We start from the raw sequence: 20,294 nt of genomic DNA on the forward strand, positions 1-20,294 counted from the left end.
TTTACTTCATAGTGATACCACCTTGAGAACTCAAGGAGGGGTCCCTATGAGTCGTGTCTGACTCGACGGCACATAACAACAACAAACTCTTTGTTGCTATATATATGACTACTAGCATCATATCCACACTATACGCCCACTCCTTTCAGCCGTAGTTCAGAAATTGTCTGCCATAAGTAAGACTAATTGTGTAGAAGACTCTGGATCTAATTCTTACTCTGTGACGGGGAGTGATGATACTCTATGGAAGCAGAAATGTGCTTTATTTAATAGCTGTGGTATATTTTGGCCTCAATGTATAGGAATCACAAACTAACATGAACTTTTATAAAAATCCTACTTCGTTAGGTTTAAATTTTTTTTTAGTAAAGGCCCTGAAACAATGTATGGATACTTGCTCTAAAACATTTTCATCAGAAATCATCTTAAATGTTTCTCACACTTAAAATTTTTAATATGAGAAGGGGAAAGAATAGCCTTATAAGGAAAAACAGGTTTTCCCCCAAAATCTGTGAAGAGTGGTTCTGTATATTTGGTGTAATAGTAGAAGTAGCAACTGCTACTGTTGTAGCTTGTACCAAGCTTTTGATTGCCATTGTCTTTTCTATTCTTTCTTTATGATCAAGGTATTGGCCGAGTCAGTATCACTACGGAAGTAGATGGCCCAACCCTTTTTCCGAGGAGTGGCTGGTAGATTTGAACTGTCAGCCTTCTGGTTAGCAGTCAAATGCCTTAGGCACTATGCCACCAGAGCTCCTAGTTTTGGTTAGGGTCTAATATTACAACAGATCTATGTGATCCTTGAAAGTCAAGTCTGAATTTGGGACTGATTACTGCTCTTTTCTAATTTGAGGCAGTTTACAAAACCTGAATCACCTAGAGTCTAATAGTTACCCTGTATATTAGGCTTTAGAAGTAGAAATGAGGTGGAACTAGCCAGCTGGCCAAAAAAGTTAAATTTGGAGTGACATGCTGCACTGAGAACCTACTAGCTTCAGGAGACAGAAATTAGGTAGTAGCCTAGTTGTTACACAGAATTATTGATACAGCTTATTTATTTATTTTTTATTATTATTTTTAACATTTTTCAAAATGTTGACTTTAATTCTTTTCGGATGAAATGTCCTCATAATACTGTCCCTAGTATAATTTTCACTGTAGTCACATTGGTTTACTAATCTCTAGTATCCTTCTGAAGCTCTGATCTTAGAACTATCATAAAGGGAGGAAGCCTGTTACTGAGTTACTGGAATGTCTTTTGCATGATGGGTACCGTCATTTGTCCATTAGAGAATTTTAACTGGGACCATTGCCTATATGCTTTACTTCTTCCCTTTGTACCTGTTTACCCTTTTAAATTTATCTCTATATATGTGTATTTAATTTTCAGTAACTTGATAATCCTTTGCTGTTGTCTTAGAAATTTGTCTTAGGTTAATAAGAAATAGTCTGCAAAACACACATGACAATGTAAGGTAAAATGTGAAAACGAAAAGTCACCCTCAGTGATGGGACCATGGGTTGAGGTGACTGACTGCAGTAGGGATCCCTTTAGTGTGGCCTTTCTTGCCATGGTCTTGTAATTCACACCAAATGGCTGGGGGGTACTATGCATATTAGGTACTTATGGCCTCCTGAGGAGATTGGATAGCTTGCTAATAATGCAAATAAGGTGTATGGTACCCTTACATGGGTGGGGCCATGCAAATAAGATCTGTGAAAACATAAGGGGGGGATTGTAGTTGTACCTTCCCAGAGGTGGACAGTGAGGACCTCATTTCCACCAAGAAGGTGAGAAGGGAGCAGATCATGTCTTTTGGACCCAGGTTCCCTACACTGAGAACCTACTAACTTCAGGAGACAGAGACAGCTGTAACACTGGAGATAATGATACAAGACAGCGAGAAGTGGTGGCACAAAAACAGCAGCAGTAGAACCAGAAACTGGTATAAGGTGGTACAGTAGGATTCCTGGCCCACAGAGCCAAGGCAGTTACAATAGGTGTGCTGACTCACAAAGCAAGAGAGCTTAGAGCCTTCAGACAGGAGGCTTCCTGGCAGCGGGAGATGCCACAGGGCACTTACTGGCAGAAGAGCTTTGTAACACTTTTTCCCAGATAGGCCAAGGGCCAGAAAGAAGCCTGCTTATGGGCACAACTCAGAAGAGGCTGTTCTGATTGAAGAAGATACATCTTTGGCTATATCCTGAGTCAGTCCTATCCTGAATTGTAACATATTACTTGCCTAATAAACCCCATTATCTGGTCTCTGAGTTCTATGTGGCCATTGCAACAAGTTATCAAATCCAGCAGAGGAAGCTATGGAAGGGACAACAGATGTCATAATTAATGACGAGGTTGGAGAGAGGAAGTATGTCTGACCTCTACTTCATAAGAATCAGCCTTGAGCTAGCTGATGGTGATTCTTTCTCTTCTTCTTAAACTTAGAGGGGGTCAGATGTCTCTGCCACACCATTTTATGCTGACATAGACTGAGTACATTGTGGGCACAGAAGCTGACTGTGAGACGTAAACATTGGAAGTTTATGTAATATAATGTCGGATAGGACCTTATGTTAAACTTTTCAATCCTGTTACTGTTTTGTGTAAGAATAAGGTTGTCTAAACTGTAATTTTCACTGTAGTCACATTGGTTTACTAATCTCTAAATATCATATATAGTTGGGGTTCTTTTTTCCACCCAGTTGTAGTACCATTTCCCCCGTTTTTAATTGTGAAATAGCCTTTGGTTTCTTTTCTCCCCATATATTCAAGTCTACTTATGGGCCAGCCCAAGTTGTTGTTTGTTCTTTAAGCCTTCCCTTGTTACTGTTGATGCTCAGCTTCCTTACACATACACTGATGCACATGCTTTGCTATATTTAAACACAGTTTAAAATGTGTTCTATGAGTAGTTAGGGTAAATTTTGTTGATGGTGATGATGGTGAAGGTGATATTGACTGGTCCTGCTAATTTACTTGGTTCTCATGTAAAATGTAAACACAGCACTTCAGAGTAATACTATAAAGATACTCTTCAATGTATTTCTTTTGTATTGTTTTTATTCACAAGCTATTTTGTGTTATCTTGTCTCTTCTAGGAGGAGAGTATTCCCATTGCTTTATCTGGTAGGGATATCTTAGCTAGAGCAAAAAATGGAACAGGCAAGAGCGGTGCCTACCTCATTCCCTTACTTGAACGGCTAGACCTGAAGAAGGACAATATACAAGGTTAGTTGAAAAAGGCTTTTGTTTGGTTAAACTAAAAAGGCAGCTTAGAATTTGGAATTGTGTACAAGAAATTACCATTTTTTTTAGTCAGAATGTATATAAACAGGAATTAACAGTCATCCTTTCTTTTCACAGCTTTTTACCCAGTTATCTTGCAGAAATGATCCTTTTTAATTAAAGAGATTTTGTTTTCAAAGTACTTTAACATAGTATACATCTTTTTAAAAATTATTTTAAATTTTGGTGAGAATATACACAGAAGAACATACTTCATTCGGTTCAGTGTTTTTACATGTAGAATTTAGTGGCATTGATTACATTCTTTGAGTTACCCAACCATCTTGCTATCCTTTTCCAGGTTAGTCCACCACCATTAAGATAAACTCAGTGCTGCCTGAGCTGCTCATCTGACCTTTTGAGTTGTTACTGTCAGTTTGATCCCATATAAATAATAGTTTAAAAGAGCATAGTACTCAAGGCATTCTTTACTAATTAAGCTAAACTGTTGCTTGGTTTAATGATGATTTCAGGGGATAATTTGAGTTTAGTAAGGTTTAAGGTTTAAAGTTTACCTTGGAGCAATATTTTCAGGGGATTATTCAACCTTATGACTCCAGAAAGTCTGAATTCCATGAGAATTTGAAACATCTGTTCTCATTTTACCCCCTTTTGATCAAAAATCTATAAAATACTTGATCAAAAGGAGGAACAACCTTTTGTATTTAAAGGCTTCTGGATTTGAGATTTTAACTATTTAGGCAGTAGAGAAGAAACAGATTTCCAGAGTTGTACCCACGGTAAACTAGTAGAATTAAGATTTTTAATCTCTGTAGCTTTTTCTTGGATTTTAAGTTTTCTTTTCCAACTTTCCTTTACCTAATTTCATGTGATGTAGGTGGAACCTGGGAAGGAGTTTCCTAGATGGACAGACTGGTGGAATCTTTTACTGTCAAGCTGATGAAGTTAGGACATCTTAGAAGTATCAAATTAGTAATTTTTTTTAAATTATTTTTATTATTGACAGTATACACAGCAAAAGCATACACAGTTCAGGTTTTGCCATGTACAATCCAGTGATGTTGATTACATTCTTCAGGTTGTACAACCATTCTTTAACCCCTTTTCTGATTACTCCTTCCCCATTAGCATAAACTCACTGGCCCCTAAGATTCCTTTCTCTTCTTTCAAATTGCTGTTACCAGTTTGATCCCATATAGATAGATCTTAAAAAGAGCATAATGCTCAAGGAGACATTATTTACTAGTTAAGCTAAATTGTTGTTTAGTTTTAAGAAGACCTCAGTAGACATTTTTGGTTTAAGATTTAAAGATTATCTTAGGGCGATAGTTTTAGGGCTCTAGAAAGTCTAGATTCCATGATATTTTGAAATTTTGTCTTTTCCCCCTTGATCAAGATTTTCCTATAGAGTCTTTGAGCAGAATGTTGAGTGATGGTAGCTGGGCACTGTTCAGTTCTAGTCCTGTGGCACAGGTTAATGAACTTTGAGCTAATGGTTGTCAACTTAAAAACCCATTAAAGATTTGTAACTAAAGAAGAGTATGGTATTTAATACAGTGTTTCTGCCGAGGAAAAGTCTAAATCTAGAATGGTATAATAGGTTTGTGTTTTTTTGTTTTTAAGGATTTTATTCATTTGACTTTCAAAAATACTTTTTAGGCATATTACAATTCAACTTTTTAATATTTCTCAGCATCCGAATCTCAAAATATGCCGTGTTCTTTCCTTTTCTGTTTTCTTTCTTCCATGATATTTTCCAGCAATGGTGATTGTTCCCACTAGAGAACTTGCTCTACAGGTCAGTCAAATTTGTATCCAGGTCAGCAAACACATGGGAGGGGCCAAAGTGATGGCAACCACAGGAGGAACCAATTTACGGGATGATATAATGAGGCTTGATGACACAGGTAGGAAATTATTGATACTATGTGTCATATAACTCTTTTGCTTGTCCATTCAGTCACAGGGTGCTACCTTAGTAACTTAGCAAAAATTATTAAAAATTAATAAGGAACAGGGAAACACTGCAGTAGAAAAAGGAATAAAGAAAATAAACCCTTATCCAAGACAGGGGAAAAAAAGATAAATTGATAGTAAAATTTGAAAATATAATCAGCCTTATTAGGAATGAAAGAACTATAAATAAGAACAATGAATTGGTATTAATTGTGCCTATCTAATAGGCAAGGCTAAAAAATGTTAGTAACTAATAATGTGAGTTTGAGTAGAAATAGATTGTCTTGCCACATGAGAGTATAAATTGATACATTGTGGTGAACAGTTTGGTACTATATTTCAAAATCATAACTACATTCTGAATGTATTTTGAAGAAATATTTGGGCAAATATAAGGCTGTATATACAAGATTGTTTACTACAGTGTGGTTTGCTGAAAGATTTGAACAACATAAATGTCAATCAGGAGATGGACTGATAGACCACTATACATTGTGGTATAGTCTGAGTGGGAGTTTTACATAACCACTAAATGGTGAATTTGAGTAGGAAAAAAGAGTGAAGTTAATTAGTTTTTGTGTAGAGACCTGTAAGATATTGGATTGAGAGAAAAAAGGAGGTAATAAAGCAGCAAGAAAGAGGAGATCACTTATAAAAATATATGTATTTCTATAATAGTTACTATTTGATTAGTTGAATTACTTGACATATTCTTGATATTGCGCAGTTCTTTGAAATGATTATCATTTGATCCTTTTAACAGTTTTCTCAAGACCAATGTTGTGGATTAGAGGCATTGCTGTTGTATTAGAGGCTCGGTCTATGCCTTCCATTATTCACTGGGAACTGTCTTAAGACAAAAACTTACATTCCCTGTTTGCAGCATGTAATTTGAGAAACTATCACCCAGTGTACAGATGAAAGAAAAAAAATATTCTCTGGCCAATTTTGGGTGAAATGGAAATCCATCTTCTAAAACACATCTTTGTGCCTCTTTGTGTTATTTCTATCTCTGCAACAAAATTTCTGATTTTATATCATATATATATATATATGAGATAAACCTTTATTATATTTCTTTTGCCCAAGCTTAAGTTAATGAGAACATACATTTTCTTTATCTTGTGTAGTGCATGTGGTGATAGCTACCCCTGGGAGAATCCTGGATCTTATCAAGAAAGGAGTAGCAAAGGTTGATCATGTCCAGATGATAGTATTGGATGAGGTAATGTCTTTTAATTTGTAAAGATACTGTTTTGTACTATTCTGTGCTTTGCTTATGATGACTACCAGTGAATGAAGCAAAAGTTGTTTGTGTTTATGACCTTTTAATAAATGCACAACTCTTACCAGTTCTAACCATTTTACTTACGAAACATGTATCTTTAAAAGCAACAGATGGTAGGCATTCTTTCATGATACGAGTTCAGCCTTGCCTTTTTCCTTAGGGATGTACATATAGTCTAGGTTTGATTTTTGTTTCTCAAGAAGAAGAGTTGCTGAATAAACCAAGTGCTTTATATAAGTATCTTTGCATTCAGTGATGTAGCTCAGCATGCAGTGTCTCTCCTAAACCACCCCACCACCACCACCACTCCTATTTAGCATGTACTACTTTGTATTGTTTGGTTTTGGGTCTCTGTTAAACTATTACTTCACCAGATTGCATGTGCCTTTAATATCTTATTCAACTCTTTATGCCCAATATCTAGCGGTGTTTTATACATATAATATGTTAGTGTTAATGTTTTGAAATAAAATTACTTTACCATTCAGTTTGTGTTTTAGATTAACTAGTTATAGGTTGATCATGGTCTGATATAGATCAGACTTTAATCTTTAAGTAATAAGAACAGACACTTACGGATCACTGTGTGCCAGCACTTTAAGTGCTTTACATGCTTTTTTCACTTAATCTTCACAATAACCATATGAGGTGTAGATGCTGTTATTTCTGTGAACATCCCAATTTTACCATTGTGGAAACCGAAATACAAACCTCCAACACAGCTAATAAGAGGAGACAAGCTATCAATCCAGGTAGTTTAATTCTAGAGCTTGTGCTTTTAACCAATGCACTGTATTACTTCCTTAATGGAAATCACATTAAATGATTTAAATTCTGTGATGGGAACAAGGGTTATATCTGTCTGGAACTTTTTACCCCCTCTGGAAGGTGGGGATTATAGACTTTTCCTCCATCTGATACCCAGTTTTCAAACCACTTATGTTGGTGTCATTGGACACTATGCAGTGTTTTGGAGAACTTAATGCTCACAACCAAGAACATTCTATAGATGCTCTTGTTGGATGATGCCATATTCTATAACCATACATTAAGTAAAGACCTTTGACATTTATTTCATTGTTTTCAAAGTTGTCTACTCTTTTTACTCCAGGCGGATAAGTTGCTGTCACAAGATTTTGTACAGATAATGGAAGACATTATTCTTACGCTACCTAAAAACAGGCAGATTTTACTATATTCCGCTACTTTCCCTCTTAGTGTACAGAAGTTCATGGTGAGTATATAAATCTGTACCAGGAAGCAGTGCCATTCTGTTTCCTATGACGTTATTAACTTACAGGTGGTCCCTGACTTACAGTGGAGTTCTGTTCCAGTGACTCCATCATAAGTTGGTTCTACCTGTGTAAGTCAGATCCCCCCTCCCCAGTTTTGCCTTTTATTATAAATATTTTTATAAATCCAATCTTTATTTGTCTTGGGGGTTGGAAAATTACATACAAATTTTCAAATATATTTTAACATTGTGTGTAATACATACTACTAACAGTAAGATGTATCAACAAAACGAGTTGCCAGTGCCGTTCTTTATAACTGGAATGTGTTTTACGTCAGGGCTATATACTTCATACTGATTATTTCAAGTTGCTGGCTGTTTCTTCAGCTGTTGAATTAAGATTTGTTGTGCATAAATTAAAAAGCTATAACAGTAATTTGACTAAATTCTTCATTGTTCTCACTTAGCTTTTCTTGTCAGGCTGACGTGGCCATTAATACTACATAAATTGATTATGGCGTGAATCCTGTATATAAAGCACAACATATTTTAGCTCCATATCCAAATATGTAATCTCCCATCTTAACGCTGATTTATTTCTTCCATGATGTATATTGTTACGTGCTGTCGAGTCGGACCTGACTCTTAGTGACCCTTCCTTGGGTTTCCGAGGCAGTATCACCACGGAAGTAGATTGCCCAACCTTCCTTCCAAGGAGTCAGTCGCTGGTGGCTATGAACCACCAGCCTTCTTTCTGGTTAGCAGTCAAGTACCTTAGACAATACACTACCAGAGCTCCTTCCATGACATATAGCATATACTTATTTTGAAAAAGGATACATCCTTTATAGTACAGTTAACCAAACAAAAACACGTATTTTGAATGTAAAAGATATACTCTGCTTTCATTTAAGTATAAGACCCTTCTTTTTTCAGAATTCCCATTTGCAAAAACCCTATGAGATTAACCTGATGGAGGAACTAACTCTGAAGGGAGTAACCCAGTACTACGCATATGTAACTGAGCGCCAAAAAGTACACTGCCTCAACACACTCTTCTCCAGGGTAAGTAATAGTTTTATAGTCTTTAGCTGCTAAATGTTACCCATCTCTTACTCCCAGTAAAACGTTGTTGTTGTTATGTGCCATCGAGTCAGCCCTGACTCATGGCGACCCCTCCTTGGGTTTCTGAGGCAGTAGCACTACAGAAGTAGGATTGCCCAGCCTTCCTTCTGAGGAGTGGCTGGTGGGTTTGAACCGCGAGCCTTCTGGTTAGCAGTCAGGTGCCTTAGGCACTATGCTACCAAACATACACGTGTCAATTTTCCCACCATCTGCACTATAAAAAAGTTAGCTTTTCCTAAAGGCAGTTTAACTTGTTGATCTTGAGTTAAACAGGATATGCTTGACCAGTCACAGGCACTTGTAGTTAGATCCTAAAATAAATTGGCTTTTATAATTTGTTGGTGTTGGCAGTCAGGTGGCCCTTATGAAATGTGATAAAACTTATAATTATCTGCAACTGATAAATATAAGAAAAGCATTCACAGCTTTTTGCATCTCTTGTATCATGAGATGTTCTAAGTTTTATACCATGCTTTTAAAGTTTCTTATTGGCCAGCCAGTATATTCAAGATTTTGCAAACTAAATGAAGGTTTTTGTTGTTCTTTCTCATACCTGTTTTTCTTATGTTAAGCTTCAGATAAACCAGTCAATCATTTTCTGCAACTCCTCTCAGCGAGTTGAATTACTAGCCAAGAAGATTTCCCAACTGGGTTACTCTTGCTTCTATATCCATGCTAAAATGAGGCAGGTGAGTGTGAAACTAAAATTTGCGCAGATTTAAACAGAAAAAACAAAAAATTTCTAGTTATTTCTTTAGTTTCAGTGCTTCTCCAAATGACCTTTCATATTAAGCTCACTGAGGTTCAGTTTTCTAATCTGTAAAGTAGGGGTAATGATACATACTCAGAAGTCATAAGATTGTTAGAAAGATTGAGGTGATACATGAATGAGTACTTTGTCAACTATCAAGCATGATATATATGTGAGATTTTAGTCTTCTCTTTCAGGGAGTCTCTAGATTTGTGATGTTTAATACAATAACTACTAGCTATGTGTGGCAGTTTAATTAAAATTCAGTTTCTCAGTCATACTAAACCGCTTTTCAAGTACTGAGTCATATGACTAATGGCTTCTGTATTCAAAAGTGCAGATAGATGACATTTTTTCATTGTCACAGAAGGTTCAATAGAAGGAATTCAGAATTTTAACAAGACAACATGTTTTGTTGTATTAACTACAACATTGTGAAGTTTCATGAAAGCAATTTCTAGCCTGTAAGTAATTAACAACTTGGAAATTAATCAGTAGACATTTGGTTTTGAAAGAAGGTTAATGGATCAGATACCAGTATGCAGGAGTGTGGTATTAGAAATTTTCACAGGAAATGAATGCATTAAGCTAGAGTATTTCAGAATGGAAGAAAGTTGTTATTGAAAAGACCAGGTTGCCAGGTGCTAGATTTATCACTTCAGATAAGAGTCTAGAGTTAGTGTATATATCCTTTGTTTTTATTAATTGGAAAGTTGTTAGTTACAGCTTTTTGATGTAATAACTAAAAGCGTGAGTAGTAAATGTTCTAGTCAATCCAAACTTTGAGTTTTTTGTGTTTGAAACTAAGATGGTACATATACCTACTAAAATAGATAAACCTACACATGGTGAAAACCACTTGAAATTCCCTCCAGCAGAAAAAAAAGAAACATCTTTAAGCGTTAAGTGTTATGTATAGATATACAAACAAAACCAAAAACACCAAACTCACTGCCATTGAGTTGATTCCAACCCATAGCAACCCCCTTTGGTTTCCGAGGGAATAAATCTTTTTTACAGGAGTAGATTGCCCAGTCTTCCGTCTGTGGAGTGGCTAGTGGGTTTGAACCACTAACCTTCTTGGTTAGCAGTCAAATGCCTGAGGCACTACGCCACCAGAGTTCCATTATAGATAGATACACAAAATGCATATTAGTTGCTTATTAATTACTATAGGAACTAATTTTATAGTTACTTTACGTTTCATTTATAATTTACGTGCATGATTCATCTCTCATTTGTGTGAAAACAAATTTTGGAGGTAAAGAACTTTCATTGGATAGAAGAAACTGATGGAAGATTTTAGGCAGAATGTTTGCATTTAATCATATTGAACGCATCACTTTTTTCCTAGGAACATCGAAATCGTGTATTTCATGATTTCCGAAATGGCTTATGCCGTAATCTTGTTTGCACTGGTAAGTATTTTATATTTCCTTTATTCATTTTTTTCCTTCCTAGCTGTACTTTGCTTTTTTATCCTTATCACACAGTGTAGCCTATGGTTCAGTACAACCATTCCATCGCTACTACCAGAATTTCTGAAGTTGAGAGTGAATTCTAGTTAACTCTTAAAATTAGTTCCATATTAGAAACTGCAGAATATTTATTCTGGCACTCATACCTCAAAACATAAACCAGTTTTGAGATTTTTGTTTTTCTGAACAGCTTTAACATACAGTGAGCCATCTTAAAATGAGTAGTATTAAGAAACTGCTTATGTTTTAGAGATGATTTGTTGTTTCAGTTTTTTTCCCAGAAACAGATGGCTCTGTAACTTTAGTTTATTTCACTACATGCAAAAAAACTAACTGAAGAGGTGGAGAGACACATGGATACTCAAAGAGCATCAATTCAGTACCCTCCTGTCTACTAGTTGCTGTTGAGTTGATTCCAACTCATGGTGACCCCGTGTATGTCAGAACTGTCCTCCATAGGGTTTTCAGTGGCTAATTTTTCAGTAGTTGGCCAGGCCTTTTCTTTCAAGGCATCTCTGAGTGGGCTTGAACCTCCAACCTTTTGGTTAGCAGCTGAGTGCACTAATCATTTGTACCACTCATAGACTTTCTAGTCTCCACACTAAGAAAATAATCTTAGTTATTGGGATTGAGATTGATAAACTAAACTAGGCTTCTGAGTAAAGAGAAAAACATAGCTTTTTTTTTTTTTTTAAATCATGATATAATACATAAGCAAATAAATATACTAGTCTTAAGTATATTTGATAAATTTTTGCATATAACCCACCTAGGTCAGTATTTAAAACATTTTACCATCTGAATTTTTGAAGAGGCTTCTTTAGATACAGACTCCAAATATATTTTAGCAGAATCTTAAATTTGCTAATTTTTAAGGATCACTCAAGAAAAGAACTTTAAAATATCTTGCATACTTCCACTAGTTTGTTTTTGTTATATCTGAAAGAGCAGTTAATATAATTGAGTTAACACATTCATATTTACCAATAGACCTGACTTTTACGGTCTACTTTTTTTTTAAATTTTGTTACTATGAGAATATACAAAGCAAAACATAACAACAATTCAACAGTTTCTACATGTACAATTCAGTGACATTGATTACATTCTTTGAGTTAATTACGTTTTATGAATTATGTGACTATTCTCACCTTCCTTTTCTGAGTTGTTCCTTCCTTATAAACATATATGCACTGCTCCCCAAGGTCCAAGTCCCAACATTTTTGACCTCTAGTCATATTCGCGCTCTTTTTTTTTTTTCTCCTCATCTTCTTCAGCTACATAAAGGATAACAATGCGGTTCTAAGACAGGTGTCTGCAGATCTTTTTGTAAAGGACCAGATAGTAAATATTTTTTATTTTGTGCACCATACAGTCTCTTTTGTAAGTACTCTGCCAATTAATTTAAAAGGAGCCTCAGATAATAAATAAATGGGCATGGCAGTGTTGTAATAAAACTTTTATTTGCAGTAACAGGTGTAGAATTGGATCCAACAAGGAGAATAAAGGTAACCTGCAAATGTGAGGTATAAATAGTATCATAAGTTTTTGGAGGTGTGAGAAAACTGGCTGAATAGTCTGAAAGGGATAGGGTTTTAACTTGACTTTAAAAACTAGGTGAGTCCCTGGGTGGTGTGAACAATTAAACTCAGCTGCTGACTGAAAGGTTAGAGGTTCATGTCCACACAGGGGTCTCAGAAGGAGGACCTAGTGATTTACTTCTGAAGAACTGGCCATTGAGAACCCTACTGAGCACAGTTCTGCTCTGACATACGGCGTCACAATGAGTCAGAATCAACTCAACAGCAACTGGAGGTTTTTTTGTTTTAATGTTTTATTTATATGAAGGAAGGAATCTTAATTAAGTAAGAGGACTAGAATAAAAAATCGTCCTGGGAAAGATCTGTTTAAGAAAGCGAAGTAGATGAGTTTGGTGGAGGTAGAAGGTTTAAGAGATGTGTTAGGTGCCTTGGAGAGCTTATGCACAGGGAGACAGCTCAGGGGGCAGGAGAGTATGGATGGACACTGGGAAGAGGTAACTATGGGGAGGAAGTGGAGGAGAGCTGTTGCATTGTGGTAAACTGTGGTCAATGACATGAGACAAAGTATATGTGAACTGCTGTATGGAAAGTGAATTTGCTCTGTAAATCTTCACCCAAATCACAATTAAAAAAAAAAAAGAGAGAGAGAGATGTGTTAGGTAAATTAGAACCAAATTATAGAGAGGAATACCTTAAATGTCAAATATATATTTTATCTGGAAGTAATTTTAAATAATGCTACAAATTCAAAGCAGTGTTTTAGAAATACTAGTGTGACCATCACAGAATATTATGGAGTAAGAAGCTGATAAAAGTAAGGAAGTTAATATTAGCCTATTATAGTCATTTTTACTTGGTATTTTTAGGAGGCTGAAACTAGCACAGTATTTGTGGAAACAGAATAAAAGGACTGGGATGACCCTCTGTATCAGCTCACCTCATACCTGTTATAAGTCATTTTGTAGAACGGAATGAGTGATTTCTAAGTAAAACAAATGCTGCTAGTGAATTACATCATTTTGAGATATTCTGAGTTTACTCAACTAACTTTATTTTTAATAATTGATCATTTAAATCTTGGATTAAATACTAGAAGATAGACTAAGGCAAACTACTAATTACTTCCTGAGACTCGTTTATGAGTTTACAGTTTATGAGTCCTCCTTGTCTCTTTCTACATTTGCCTAAGGCCATTTTTAGTTTAGATAAGTAGTGTGTTTCTAGAAATTTGTCCGTTTCTTCTAGATTTTCATTTTTGGAGTACGGTTCTTCATATTATCCTGATCTAGCTTTTATTTCAGTTGGTTCTGTTAAGATGTTGCCCAGTTCACATTTCTTATTATGTTATTTGTATTCTCTCCCTCTTTTCCTTTGTTAAATTTGCCAGTGGTTTGTCAATTTTATTAATCTTTTCAAAAAACCAACTTCTAGTCTTGATTTTTTTGTTGTTTATTTTCTGTTTCACTGATTTCTGCTCGAGTCTTCATTATTTCCTTTCTTTTGGTTACTGTAGGGCTTTCTTGCTGTTCTTTTACCAATTGTTGGAGATGTTGGTTTAAGGTGTTGATTTTGGCTCTTTCTGTTTTGATGTGTGCATTTATTGTTATAAATTGGCCTCTGATCACTGCTTTTGCTGTGTCCCAAAGATTTTGGTATGTTGTGTTTTCATGCTCATTTGATTCAGTAATTTTTTAAGTTTCATTTTTTTATTTCTTCTATTACCCAGTCATTCTTGAGGAGGGTGTTGGTCCGTTTCCATGTGTTTGCTCTTTTTCCCTTGATCTTCCTATTGTTGATTTCTATAGCAATGCTATAGTTTTATAACATTGTGATCTGAGAAGATGCTGTGCAGTATTTCAATGTTTTTAAATTATTAAGGCTTGCTTTATGGCCTAATATATGGTCTATCCTGGAGGATGTTCCATGCGCACTGGAAAAGATTATATATCGTGCTGTTGTTGGGTTAAGTGCTCTGTAGATGTCTGTAAGGTCAAGTTGGTGGATTTTATTGTTTAGTTCTGCAACTGTTGAGTTTCTTTCCAGTTCTATCTTTGATGGAAAGTTGTGTATTAAAGTCTCCTACTATGACTATGGAGTCATCTGTTTGTCTTTTCAATTCTGTTAAACTCTGATTTATGTATTTTTGGGCTCTTTCATTGGATCCATAGGTATTTATTACGGTTATATCTTCTTGCTCAGTTGAGCCATTAATCATTATATAATGTCCTTCCTTGTCTCTTGAGCTTTTTTCTTGAAGTCAATTTGATCAGAAATTAATATTGCCACTCCTGCTTTTTTTAGTTGTCGTTTGTTTGATATATCTTTTTCCAACCTTTGGTTTTTAGTCTATTTTTGTCTTTTTAAGTTGTGTCACTTGTAGAGAGCATATTGATGGTTTATGTTTTCTTATGCAGTCTGCAGCTCTTGATCTTTTGACTGGTCCATTTAATCCATTGACATTCTGTGTAATTATCGACAAGTATGAATTGGTTGCTGTCATTTTGGTGTGTGTTTTTTCATGGTGTTCCTGCTTTCTTTGTTCCATGTAATTTTCTATGCTGAGCTCATTTTGTTTATGAATTGTGTTATCATTTCCTTCATTGCTTTTGTTTTAGTATTTGCTAAATATTTGTGCTTTGAACAGAGAACCAATAATAGTAAACAACAACCAACTATTAATATCTAAGATGACATAACCTAGAAACCAACACAACTATGGAAGTATCCAAGTAAAAATGAGCTTACAAGATTGCAAACAGGGAACCAGAGACATCAATTGGCAAATGAGGACACTTACAAACAAAAAAGAGGGGAAAAATAGTGTAGTTACAGAACTTCTAAATGATGAGGAAGTCAAGAGAGCTGCAAGATAGAATGGACTGTTCTAAACACGGGGAGAAAAAAGAGGACAAGGACTCCCTTTAGTATCTCTTGTAAGGTTGGTCTGGTTTTAACAAATTCCCTTAATTTCTGCTTATCTGGAAATCTCCTAATTGCACCATCATATTTGAGGGACAGTTTTGCTGAGCATATAATTCTTGGTCGGAAATTGTTCTCTTTCAGGGTTTTATATATACCATCCCATTGCCTTCTTGCCTGAATGGTTTCTGTTGAGAAATCAGAGCTTAGTTTTATTGGTTGCTGTTTGTAGGTAAATTTTCCCATGCTGCTTTCAGGATTCTTTCTTTCTCTTTTGTTTTGGTGAGTTTGATGATCATATGTCTTGGTGATTTTCTTTTGGAGTCTATCCTGTTTGGGGTTCGTTGGACTTCCTGAAGTGCAGCAAAGTCCTGAAATTCTCATCTTTCATCATATCAGGAAAGTTTTCCAACAGTGGTTTTCTTTTTCTCTTCCTGTTCTGGAATTACAATTACATGTAGGTTATTCTTTTTGATGGCATCCCACATGAATCTTAGGTTTTCCTCACTTTGTTTTAATGTTTTTTCTGATTGATACCTTTCCAAAGAAGTATTCCAGTATTTGTCTTTAATGTCATTCTGTCTTCTATTGATTCCATTCTACTCTTTGAGAACCACAAGAAAGAAAAATATGGGAACCAGGAAAAGGAAAGAGGAAAAAAAAAGCCAAAAAAGATGAAAAAAAAAAAATTTAAAAACAGGACAAAAAGGAAAAAAATCTGGATGGGGCAGGGCCACCACATTCCATCAGAGCACACAGCCTGGGATGGAATTCCTGCTGGCCCTGATGGTGGGTGGGAGTGAGGGATGGCCATACCTCCGTTCACCAAGAGGGTATAAGGGTAACAAGGGGAATATCACACCTTTCCAGTCTTCAATGTCCAGTGTGTCGTTGTGGTTCCTGGCAAGTGGAGCCTATTCTTAGGTCCCTGAAATCTGAGAGAATGCTATCGTTTTAAATATTCAAAATGGTCAAACTGCTTGTAAACATTCAAAATGGCTGCATCCTCCGGACAGGCAAAAGTCCACAGCTCTGCCTGTTGTCTCCCTCTTCACTGCTTCTCCTTTTATTCACTGGCCACCAGTGCAGTACTCTGTGCAGCCCCTGGATAGCAGGGCTGATTTTTAGGTTAGAGAATGAGAGTAGCTGCACAGATCTCTGTTAACTGTTTGTGAAGACCAGTTTAAGGTGAGTCAGGCTCTTATTGGTGGTTGTGTATCATTGGCCAGTTGGTACAGAATGAGGTGATGGTTCTTACTCAGTAAGTGGAGCTGCAGGAGGTACAGGGGTGGTTGCATTGTATGGGCACAGTTCTTAGGTTCTAATACACCTTACCTTAGGCCATTTTTAAAAATTTGTTTATATAAATGAGAAAAGATAACATTGAGCACAAAATTATTTATGATAGCTTTATGATGTATGTATGTATGATGTACACATGAAAGTTTATGCCAGTAATTTGTAAATGCATTGAATAACTGAATGAAATGAATAAACTTGAATTATATAAAAAATAATTAAGAGTATTATGGTACTAAAGACATGTTTAAATTGAAAGATATAATGAAAATTCTCTATTTTTTCAAAGATCTGTTTACCCGAGGTATTGATATACAAGCTGTGAATGTGGTGATAAACTTTGACTTCCCAAAGCTGGCAGAGACCTATCTCCATCGTATTGGAAGATCAGGTAAGGAAAGGAAAGAAGATGCTCTTCATGGAAGTTGTCTGAAAAGTATAATAACTAAATTTTGTTCCTTTGTGAAACAGAGTAGATAACAATGAGAAGAATGAACTGAAACTAATTTAGTTGTTTGGTACTGTGTATTAATTTTAATTTTTCTAGAACATATATTAAGAAAAGTTAAAATAGCCATACTAAATGCTTCATTTGAGATAAAACTAACACATGAAAACCATAACTGTTTGTTAAGTGATACAGTCTGTAACTACTGTTTAGTATGTGTATTTTGGCAGTTTTTGATGCAAATGAGCATCCATTTTGGCATTTGAAAAAAGTGTAGAGTACTACTTTGGGCTGTGAAACTGAAGTTTTAGAGTAATGTGTGCATGAAGAGACCATAGAGGTGGTTTCATATATTCAGAATGGCACTGAACAGAAATACTGATCTTATGTAGTTGTACATTCATTCTCATATTTAACTTTTTATTTATTGTCTTTATTTTGGTTAGGTCGCTTTGGTCACCTTGGCTTAGCCATCAACTTGATCACGTATGATGATCGCTTCAACCTGAAAAGTATTGAGGAGCAGCTGGGTACAGAAATTAAACCTATCCCAAGCAACATTGACAAGAGCCTGTATGTGGCAGAATACCACAGCGAGCCTGTAGAAGATGAGAAACCTTAACTAGCATGTGCGTATCTGGCAGAATATCCAAGTGAGCAGAATGTTTAGAAAAAGGAAAGACATCAAGATCCTCTTTTTCCTGGAGGAAATTTGGTGTCCCACCATATATAATAGCAATATAGGGCAAAACACCTGTTGGCATAAATAACCGTAAACAGCAAAGAACTCTTAAGTGAGGTTTAGTCTCATCAGAAAATCTCTTAATTCTGTTCTTAAATGTAATCTCCCTTAATAATGTGAACAATACTTAAGATAAATTCCCAAAATAATCTTATTTTTATTAGCAAGTTTGGATATGAAAATACTTTCTGATCTTCCTTTTCCCTTTATTACTCAGTCATCTTTCTGTTTTTATCATTTTTTTAATTTCTGATGGATACACTAATTGATCATTTCTATTAAAAAGTTTTAAAATTAGCTGTAAATACCTATTGCTAACTGTATAATCAGATTATAAGGATAATTTGCTGCCTTTATAAAATGCCCACTCTGGCTTCCTCCACAGTCATTTCATTTCATCTTTCTTGGTGACTGTTAATGGGCACTGATAAAATGCTCAAAACTGGGTTCAACATAAAAAACATGGGCTCTTTCTGAGCTTTTTCTAAGGAAAATCTGATTTAGTTTGTGAGATGATAGTTTCAGAGTTAATACTAAACATTTACCGGTTATTATTGCTTAAACATCTTCTATAAGTGCCAAACATAGTACCCTAATTTAAATGTCAAACAAAAACTAGCTAGTTTTTGCTAGTACATTTGTAGGCTATTCAATTCATGTCAAGGTAAAATGAAAATTTCTTGATAATAATTGTTACTGATGAGTGCTGCCAATTATTAGAACTTTGGGGCTTTTATTTTGTCTGTTTGGAATGCCTGGCAAAAATTCCTTAATATCTTAGTCATTGAATTCTGCAGTAGGCAAAAAGGGTCAGTAGAAAATACTGGCAAGAGCATTTTGGGCAGACTATAGAAGGAGCTCTGTGGTGCAGTGCCTAAGGCATTTGACTGCTAACCACAAGATTGACAGTTCAAACCTATGAGCCACTCTGCAGAAGGAAGATGAGGAATCTACTTCTGTAAAGATTTATTAGAGGAGCTCTGGTAGCACAGTGCCTAAGGCACTTGACTGCTAACCAGAAGGCTGGCGGTTCAAACCCACCAGCCACTCCTAGGAAGGAAGATGGGGCCATCTACTTCCGTAGTGATACTGCCTCGGAAACCCAAGGAGGGGTCGCTATGAGTTGGGTCCGACTCGATGGCACATAACAACAACAACAACAAGAGATTGTGACAACCTGTGTATTCTAGTTCGGATTGCTTTCACCATCGCTAATTTTACGTTTCTTCCCTCCTTTAGGCTTTGACAAACTACAGAAGGCCCGTTTGGATCTGTGACACATCGTTTTGGGGGGGAATGCTCTTCTCTTTGTGGGTTTTTCATCTTCTTTTATTTTGGAACTACGAAGGCTTAAAAGAGCTCAGACTGTGGTTTTTTGGTTTGTTTTTCTTTTTCCTTTTTTTTTAACTGGTGAAGAGAAAAAAGCTGAAAAGAAGGAATATACCTTTTTTGTTCCAGTTGTTTGCACTGTGTGCTAACTGAACATTAGTTGCACTAACTGCTGGTTTTTAAAAAAAAAGTTCTGGGGAAGGGGGGACAAGGAAGGAGGAGAAAGAAGGGGAGAAACCCTGAAAAGAGAAGAATCTTGATGAACACACAAGCTTGTCTACAATTTCAAAATTCTCCAACAGCTGACTTCCAAGCGCATTTCAACTTCTCCCTGATTACTCATCCGTTTTTTAAGCCTAAAGAGCTTATTACTTATTTGTGCGAAGTGCCTTATGCTATGAGACCATTCAGAGTATCATCTTTCAGACACAGCCCAAGGAATCAACAGTAGTAATTCTCTTTTCACTCTCTCTCTTTTTTTTTTTTTAGTTTTTGTCTTTTCATTTTGGTTTCCAGTTGAAGTCTTTCCCCTTTCTACATGAGTACTCAAGCCCAGGGCTGGAAGATGAGAAATACTAGTAATGTTAAACACCTTTTCTTTTTCTTTATGTGGAGGAGTTGATATGCAACTGCAGTTCATCCGCACTGTAAATACATGTATTTAAAAAAAAAAAAAAAAATCCCAAGTAAAAATTTCTTCTGGGCTGAGTAGATACAACATCATCGCTCCCAAAGGAAAGAGCAGTCTATCATTGCAGGAGCCATATGACAAGCCTTTGTGCTCTGTAGCAGAACACTAAAGACTGGTTTACATACGCCTCCATTAGCAGTTATGGCACTTGATGTGTAGACATGTCAGAGCCTTGACCCTCTTTCCTCTGTGGCAAAGCGTGTCCCATAGAAAATTGGGTGTGTATACTTGTATAAACTTTGTAAA

At 35.9% G+C, this 20,294-nt stretch overlaps 1 protein-coding gene across 1 annotated transcript in view; it reads left to right on the top strand.

Annotated features, from left to right (window-relative positions):
• The window catches only part of DDX6 (DEAD-box helicase 6), a 34,261-nt gene extending 16,353 nt beyond the window's left edge, over positions 1–17,908 (top strand). The window contains exons 4-12 of the mRNA XM_007936455.2: positions 3,100–3,229; positions 5,008–5,154; positions 6,334–6,428; positions 7,603–7,725; positions 8,662–8,790; positions 9,423–9,539; positions 10,956–11,019; positions 17,128–17,229; positions 17,733–17,908. Coding sequence (XP_007934646.1) covers positions 3,100–3,229; positions 5,008–5,154; positions 6,334–6,428; positions 7,603–7,725; positions 8,662–8,790; positions 9,423–9,539; positions 10,956–11,019; positions 17,128–17,229; positions 17,733–17,908 — 1,083 coding nt within the window. The remainder of the gene's footprint in view (positions 1–3,099; positions 3,230–5,007; positions 5,155–6,333; positions 6,429–7,602; positions 7,726–8,661; positions 8,791–9,422; positions 9,540–10,955; positions 11,020–17,127; positions 17,230–17,732) is intronic.
• The last annotated feature ends 2,386 nt before the right edge of the window (positions 17,909–20,294 follow it).

This window comes from Orycteropus afer, unplaced genomic scaffold, assembly GCF_000298275.1.
Source record: "Orycteropus afer afer isolate SDZICR_OR568_19922 unplaced genomic scaffold, OryAfe1.0 scaffold00036, whole genome shotgun sequence".
Lineage (NCBI taxonomy): Eukaryota > Metazoa > Chordata > Mammalia > Tubulidentata > Orycteropodidae > Orycteropus > Orycteropus afer.